The sequence below is a fragment of the Acomys russatus genome, chromosome 1 (assembly GCF_903995435.1).
Source record: "Acomys russatus chromosome 1, mAcoRus1.1, whole genome shotgun sequence".
Classification (NCBI taxonomy): Eukaryota; Metazoa; Chordata; class Mammalia; order Rodentia; family Muridae; genus Acomys; species Acomys russatus.
Genome location: NC_067137.1, coordinates 31,533,825 through 31,542,260, shown reverse-complemented (window position 1 = coordinate 31,542,260; position 8,436 = coordinate 31,533,825). Strand labels below are relative to the sequence as shown.

Below are 8,436 nucleotides of genomic sequence, written 5' to 3'. Positions count from 1 at the left end.
GATAGAAGTTATTAGAAACAGATGACATGGAATTGAGCCAGGGATCCCATACCTGCCCCACTATGAAAGGTAGTTTTAAAAGATTGATATCTGCCCTTCCCCAGGTTAACTAAGGATATTTTAAAATATAACAAGTGTCTGTGTCTTGATTGATTGATTGATAGCCAGGCCTATAGATAATACATGTAATTATAAAACAATAAGGAGGGAGGGAAGGAGGAAGGGAGGGGAACGAAAGAACTAAAGAAGTCTGGCTTTATAAAGCAAGATCCTATATATCTGCCAAAATGTAGAAAGTAGGCTAGAACAGAGGTGCATTAACTTTTTATAAGTCATAGATACTTCCAGAAAGCAAAGTTACAGGTTTTTTTCTTAAAAGGAATTACATGCATATACCAGGAAAACTAAGAAACTGAAATGGTTTATAAGATCATGAAAATATTTTATTGTGTATATTGATCATATGACTCGAACATCAGTGAAAAGTTTTCTTTTAAACGTAATAAAATAATTTAACACAAAAATAACCTTTCTACACTTTAAAAAGAAAGCACAAAATCTCCAAGCCAAAGGAAAACACTTATACAAAGCAAAATATAAGACATTCCTGTACATGCTGAACTGTTAAAGTGCAAAAGCTTCTTGTCCGTCCGTACAACTCATTCATTTCAGATACGGATGAAGTTGTTTCAGCCTAGCTCTTCTTGACAAGCCAACCCTAATCGGACGGCTGCACGTCTTAAGGGGCAGTACTCTGGAAATGCCGTGTGAAAAATGACCACCTGCAAAGAGGACAATATAATTTGCAGAAAGAAGTAAAAATTACCAATATGCATGAAAGTTCTTATTTCTAATGATACTAGCCACATTTGCAAAGGATTTAATATAACAATCACTTTAAATGCAGTATTGTCCTTATTCCTATTATACCCTGTTCTAAAATATGGAAAGGCCAGTACAGAAAAAGTAAGAAACCTTTCCTAAGCATGCAACAGGTACCTAAGATCAGTATTCCAGCCAGGAACTCTGACACAAGAACAATAAAACCAAAAACTAATTACGGTTTAAGCCAATTGATACTGTGTTTTATACATGTCATTTTTAGTTAGAAGCTAAGCAACTCTAGTATGCTGTTAATAGTTATATTTGGTTTCTTTTGTTGTTGTTGTTTTGTTTTATTTTGTTTTCGAAACAGGATTTCTCTGTGTAGCCTTGGCTGTCCTGGACTTGGCTTTGTAGACCAGGCTGGCCTGGAACTCACATCAATCTGCCTGCCTCTGCCTCCCAGACTGCTGGGATTACAGGCATGTGCTACCACCCTTGGCTTATATATGGTTTCTAATAGAGATTATTGTTTAATAGAATACAAGTATAATTACATCTGTGGATTAATCTGGTTTTTAGTTTTATTTAACATCAAACTATCACTTTCCAAGAAATTCAAATGTTTCAAAGAGCTGTATTTCTCCCTAGATGGGTTAGCTTACACAGGTAAGTATGTTGCATTACCATTAAAATGGATTTTTCCACACATAAACTATATGGTACATTTGTGGTTTTTTGTTGTTTTTGTGTGTGTGTGTGTGTGTGTGTGTGTGTGTGTTGAACATTTTTTTTCTTTTTTTTTATTAATTTATTCTTGTTACATCTCAATGTTTATCCCATCCCTTGTATCCTCCCATTCCTCCCCCCCATTTTCCCATTATTCCCCTCCCCTATGACTGTTCCTGAGGGGGATTACCTCCCCCTATATATTCTCATAGGGTATCAAGTCTCTTCTTGGCTACCTGCTGTCCTTCCTCTGAGTGCCACCAGGTCTCCCCCTCCAGGGGACATGGTCAAATGTGAGGCACCAGAGTACGTGAGAAAGTCATATCACACTCTCCACTCAACTGTGGAGAATATTCTGACCATTGGCTAGATCTGGGAAGGGGTTTAAAGTTTACCTCCTGTATTGTCCTTGGCTGGTGCCTTAGTTTGAGCAGGACCCCTGGGCCCAAATCTGCCTATCATATTGTTCTACATTTGTAAAACATAAACTTAGTGAATTAGTATTTAGGCTTTAATGAATTAGTATGACTTTAATATTACATTATACTAAAAACACTGTCATCAATCCATTGTTAAATCTAACAAAAACTAGATAGCATGACTCGAAAGTTGAACAAAGTGCATATATGTACATAAACACTGATGAATCAGATTCCAAATTAAAATGATATATAAATAAGGTGAAAAAAACAAGGTAACCTCCCAGAAGGCTATAAATCCATTTTGATGCTCAATTTAACATTAAAATCATAAATTTAATGATTAGCAAATGTATCATTACTAGAGTTTTTAGAAAGCCTTTAAACATAAAGGGATGCCTAAGTCAGAAAAAAATTATTTGGTCATGCTGATATACTAGAATTGGTTATAAATTTGACAGTTTTAGGAATTTTATATAAAATGAACTTCATTAAAAGATTATTTCAGAACACGGCCAAAATTAATCACCTATTTGAGTTCTTTTTCAAACTATGCTTTTCCTCTTTTATGTTTTAATATAACAGTGACTTATGGTAATTTTACAATGGATGGAAAATTGCTGCACTAATTTCCATCAATAGTAGGTCTTTGTAAAATAATGACCTCTCATTAAGCTATGGTGTTGAGAATATATTCCTTTGTAAGTTAAGTCATGATCCTTTTCTTATTGTTATATGCTTGATTAATTTATTGTTCACACTTTTTAACAAATTTGAGTATTCCAGCATACTTTGCAAATTGTCTATATTTTAAAACATGTCATGATTAGCTGAGCATGGTGGCATGACCTTTTAATCCCAGCACTAGGAAGGTAAAGAGGAGTATATCTCTGAGTTCAAGGCCAGCCTGGTCTACAAATTGAGTTCTAGGACAGCCAGAGCTACTCAGAGGGTGGTCAACAGACTAGCAACATCTGTATCTGCATCTGCTAGGAGATTGTTACAAACGGGACTATCGGGCTGGCCATGGTGGTGTATGCTTTTAATCCCAGCACTCAGGAGGAAGAAGCAGGTGGATTGCTGTGAGTTCAAGGCTAGATTGGTCTACAAAGTGAATCTAGGACAGGCAAGGCTACATGGAGAAACCTTGTCTCAAAAAACCAAAAAAATAAAAAATGAAAAGAACCCACAGAGTCTTAGAAGCTTGAATGCTTCTTGTTCAGGGGAATCACAATCACATTACAGTCAAAGGAACACTGGCCTAAATTAGGACATATAAAATACTGGTGAACTGGCAGCTATCACATACAATACAACAATGTGGATGTGTGTTACCTCACCCCCTCTACTCTACATCAAATTAGGTTCCTAAATCCAATTATTCCATGTCTTTCTAGGAAGAAGCAGACTCCATCCTGTCCAGCCTAACTTTTTATACTCACTTATTTTCAGGGAAGAAGAGACTATCTGCTGGATAAAGCATTCTTTGCATGAGAAGAAGCCAAAAAATGTGTGTGTGTGTGTGTGTGTGTGTGTGTGTGTGTGTGTGTGTGTGTGTGTGAGAGGGGAGGGTGGAGGGGGTGGAGGGGGGAAGGAGGGGGAGAAATGGTGTCTCACTAAAGATATTTGAATAAATATATTGTCTTTTCAATGTGATCTTTTTATATTTAATATTGTTACATAAACGTATAACAAGACAATAACTTCACCTTGTTCCTTAATTTCAATCCTATCCTTATCTAAGCCCATTTGTACAAGTTAGAATAAATACTAGATTTTGCTTTATTCTTACAGCAAAACAAATTCTTAGTTAAGGATTATTGGCAATTGTTTGATTTTTCTTTGGTTGGTTTCATTAATAGAAATTAAGAATGAAAGTATAATAGTCGTACTGAAAATCATGTTATCACCTAAATAATAAGAAATAATTGCTAGACATTTGGGCCTAACTTTCTGGCCTCAAGCTTGTACCAGATTCTCCTATCAATACCTCCCTAGTGCTGGGATTAAGGTATAAGCCACCACACCCAGATCAGTATTAGTAAATTGTTCATATTTACAAAATATCAACATAAGGAGATACATAAAGGTAAAAAAGTATAGAGCATAATGGGGGTGACATTTCTATAATGAGAATCCAACTGAGATTCTTTCTTTTTGGGATTTTGCCATGTAATCCTATATACATGATGAATCTCACATTTATAACACATGTCTTATCACTTAGATCATCGTCTTACATTACTGCAAATATTTGAGCATAGTTTGCAGAGGGCATCTTCCAGTATTATTCTAGTGTTCAGTCAGTTTATAACTATTTAAAGTAGTAACTTATTGTGTATTTGTTTTCCACCAACCAATTTCATCATGCCAAAACAATATGACAGCCATCTTAAAACACACTCCAGAAAATAACAGAAGATCTTACCTCCCTTCGATAAATAATTATACTTTTCTTTTTTACATTCATCAGGAGAAAAAGCAGGGCTTTTAGGTAAAGTTTTCTTATAATCTGAAAATAAACATTAACATATTATAGCCCAAACTAACTTTTATGTAGCTACATTGACTAGCTGGCTAAAGTTCTTTCTAGAAAAATTAACTTTTGTCTACAAATGTTAACAATATTGACAAACTATGTTTTTATAAAAACTGGTTTCAATTGGCTCCTAATATTTATAAAATTTAAATAAGATTCTGGAGCTTTTTAAAAATTTAAATAGCTTTTTTCTTCTATTTCAGTTTATTGTCTAACATTTTAATAAATCTTTGTGGGAAATAATATACATTAATGAACAGTCTCTCCTATTTTATTATATACATTTTTCCATACATAGGAAAACACTGTAGCTTTTTAACATGAGTAAGAGATTTTAAAATAAATGGCATACCTTCCTCAGGAATAGAATGGAGTAATTCTTCCGCTGGTCTCAGACAACCATACTCATTGGGAACCACCTGCCCTCCATGAGTAGGTATTATTTTCCAATTAAATAAACCTTGGTGCCTTTTATGCTTATCGGGGCCTGCTTCCACGTGACAGGGCAGAGAAGGTTCATATCTCTTGTTGGTTTCGACCATTTCCAGAGTTTTTCCTGACTCCATTCTTGCCTCCATAACATTGTTACTTTCGCTAAAGTTGTTTTCTTTCCTATTGTCCATTTCCACAGTACGTGGAATTTCATTTTCTTTACTAATTTCATGAAACATCCGCAGTTCTTCAAGTACCAAATCAAATTTGCTCTTCATCTCAAAATCTTTTGCTATTGGCAGAGTTTCTGTTGATAAACATTTAGCAGTTAAGCCCTGAAAACATTCATTGTTCTCTTCACTTGAATCCCTTTCAAATTGATGATTAGCATATAGTGTAGAGTCATTCTTTGGAGAAAAATGCTTTGAATTAATTAACTCACTTTCTTGCAAAATACTTCCGTCCTCTTCTGTGTGAGCTCCAATATTTTGATTAACAAGTTCATCTTCTTCCACATATACACTCTTACTCGCTAACGAAGCTGACTGCACTGAAGACATTCTGTCCATTGGATGAGAACTATCCTCTTCCTTCTCTACGTCAATAGCATTCTGAGCTTGGAAACTACTTGAAGTTTTTGTGACCTTCATTTCTTTCTTCAAAATAAAATCATGTATTTTCTCTTCTGTTTCACCTAACAAATTCTCCAAGCTGAGCTTCTGAGTTATTGCAGTAGCACTCATCTGGTCACTGTGTGTTGTGTTTTGGCTTAACAATGTGCCCAGTTGCCTAACATTAAAGGCATCGTCACATATGAGCTTAAAAATGAAGTAAGTGGTCTTATGCTTCCATTTTCTGTCAGTATCTAAATATTGATTGCACATACTACTTTCTTCCACATATAGAAGTTGTTCAGGACAACTTGTATTTTCAAAACTAGGTTCTTTTGTCAAATAAAGTCCTTTCATGTTATCAAAATCCATTAAAAGAGAAAATTCTTCACATGGTTTATAACTTGGAAAACTTTTAGTTGTTAAAGTAAGAGAATTGATATTTTGTTTCTTAGCCCTTTCAAGAGCGTGTTTTATTTTAAAAAGCTTTCTTTTCTTTGCCATAGATTTTGTATTATTTTCTAATGGTCTTGAAGAAATTAACATTTTCGTTAGATATACAATATGACTTCCCTTTATAATATTTTTCAAATAATTCAAATGCACTATACATTTGAAAATGCATCTCTCTTCTGATTTCCAGTAGTCTCCATTTCTTATGAAAGAATCAAAGTTTTGGGGCAATGAAACTGTATTAATTTTCAGAATGATATGTAAGAGTTTTGAAATAATATTTTGTAAATATTTGCTCAAAATGCCACTCTTTTGAATATCAATTTGCTTTTCACATTTTATTGCTTTATGCCGGGTTAAAGCGCTATCTTCTTTATTTCCTGAAATGTACTTTTGTACAGTATAGTATCTCAGCTGTAGCATATTGGCATTTTCGCCTTTACCACTAAACCAAACAACCTGTATTAAATTGGAGGAAGTACCCAGATGTCCTATTATCAGAGTCTTTGACTGTTGTTCATGCACTTTCTTGGCTCTCACGTTATAATAATCTCCCTTGTTTAAAAGGTTTGTCACTAGTAACTGTACCAAAATCAAATTTTCTCTAAGTTTATTTGTATTTTCACAAATAATCTTATTTTTTTTCATTATCAAACAATTTTGCTTCTTGCTTTTCAAAATAGAGCTGTTACAGTGCCAGCTTTGCGATTCTTCTTGTCTGGTAGGTATGTAACAGTCTAGACTCCTTTCTGTTCCTTCCCAATTTTCATCTTCTAGTGTTAGACTGAAATTCTTTTTAGAGTCATTTACATCACACTCAATACTGCTGTGGCTGCGGCAGTAGTAGTTTAAATTGATTAAGTCTATTTTCTCTTTAACAGTGAGTGACTGGTGGTTACTTTCATAGTCAGAAAAGTCATTTTCCACAAATACATTTTTTTTATCATCCTGTAACTTTTGTTTCTTAGCATCAGGTCTATTTTGAGAACAAAAAATGGTTGTGAAATCCCTAACATATGCCACAATTTTGTCATTCTTTTTCTTTGCTATTTTCTTTAAATAGACAAAGGACATGTTGCTATTTAAATCCTTTGGAAACTCAGGGCAAATTATTGTGACACTATTTCTAATATAGCTGGGATTGGCGTTTTCTTGGGCCTGGTTTTGAAATTTTGATATTTTTAGTGTCGATGATGAAACGTCATTTTCTTTTTTCCCTGAGATTATAACACTGTCATGTAATGTTGACTTAGTTTCCTCAGAAATGTTTACATCTAGATATGGGTTTCCTGGCTGTCTCACAGAATTCTTTTCTTTCAGAATACTTTTTTTCTTCCGGACAGGAAGTTCTTCGGGCTCCTGTTTGACTCCTTGGACACCTGGCATAGAGGTGTTGGGTGAAGCGTGACTCACTTCTGCTTGGCCACCATGGCACACACCCACGGCCTCCCTGTCCTGCAGTCCGGCTTCACAAAACCTTCCTGGAGCCCTCGAACAACCTGCTCTTCCTGAGATTCCAGACTGCCAATAGCTCTGCCTATGGAATGTTCTGTCCTGCCATCCCAGGTCACACCGCGGCCTCCCACTGTTCCCTGAACTCCACAGGCTCTTTGGAATGAGGAATGCTGTGATAGGTCTGGGCGACCACTCCCAGACTTTTTCTACCTCAGACAAGCGAGGCACCACAAGCAGAGGCCATCCCGTCTCAGAGATGCCTTCAGGCTCCTTCAGACGAGGCCGCTTGCTGCTAGGTGACGCCGCAGCGGGGTCCTCAGGAGGCGGAAGCGGTTCTGAGGAGACGGAGACTGGCCAAGCGGGCCTCGCAGGCCACGCGGGACGCGAGAAAGACATGACCGCCTACCGCGAACGTCTGCCTGAAGGCCCCGCCGTGCTCCCCTTTTAAGGACAAAGATGGCCCCGCCCTCCCCCCGCCTGGCCACGCCTCCGTCATGCCCATCAAGACCAGTTTAGACCGGCTACCCAGGTCTCGCCACACCCCTGGCACGCCCCCTCAGAGTCCTGCCCGCCCCCCCCCCCCCCGCCCGCCCCCGCCTGTAGCTGTCAAAGCCCAGAGCGCTCTGGACCGTTACTCCTATTTTTCGTGCCCTTTTAAAGACAGCAACAATAACTGTTCTACGTGTTTTATGCCTTCTCTCGGGGAGAAGTCAGAATCTATCTGTGTTTTAAGTTTTCTAAGAGCAGCCTTCTTTTTTTTTTTTTTTTTTTTTTAAGTTCGAAAATCGGTGTTTTCTTCTGAAGTCGTTTGCCATAACATCCAGTGACTCTATCAGCGCCAGACCAATTCTCTCTGAGTTTGCGGGGGGGGGGGGGCATTTAAACATCCCACTTGCAGTTAAAATCGTATTTTCCACTTCATTAAAATAAAAACGAAGCCGGGCGTGGTGGCGCACGCCTTTAATCCCAGCACTCG

At 37.1% G+C, this 8,436-nt stretch overlaps 1 protein-coding gene across 1 annotated transcript; it reads right to left on the bottom strand.

Moving 5' to 3' along the window:
* Positions 1-652: 652 nt before the first annotated feature.
* On the bottom strand, positions 653-7,856 carry Rad51ap2 (RAD51 associated protein 2). Its single transcript, XM_051143435.1, has 3 exons — positions 4,862-7,856; positions 4,399-4,482; positions 653-782 (listed from the first exon to the last, which is right to left on the bottom strand). Exons 1-3 carry the CDS (start codon positions 7,854-7,856, stop codon positions 664-666), a joined length of 3,198 nt encoding a protein of 1,065 aa, XP_050999392.1. The 3' UTR covers positions 653-663.
* Between the last annotated feature and the right edge of the window lie 580 nt (positions 7,857-8,436).

What these genes read in the sequence shown, in the direction of transcription:
- Rad51ap2 (XM_051143435.1), bottom strand. Translation starts at nt 7,856, where the DNA reads ATGTCTTTCTCGCGTCCCGCGTGGCCTGCGAGGCCCGCTTGGCCAGTC. An exon ending in CCATTCTATTCCTGAGGAAG is followed by an intron (nt 4,483 to 4,861) that starts GTATGCCATTTA and finishes GTTTATTTTCAG; the next exon opens with ATTATAAGAAAACTTTACCT. An exon ending in TAATTATTTATCGAAGGGAG is followed by an intron (nt 783 to 4,398) that starts GTAAGATCTTCT and finishes TCCTCTTTGCAG; the next exon opens with GTGGTCATTTTTCACACGGC.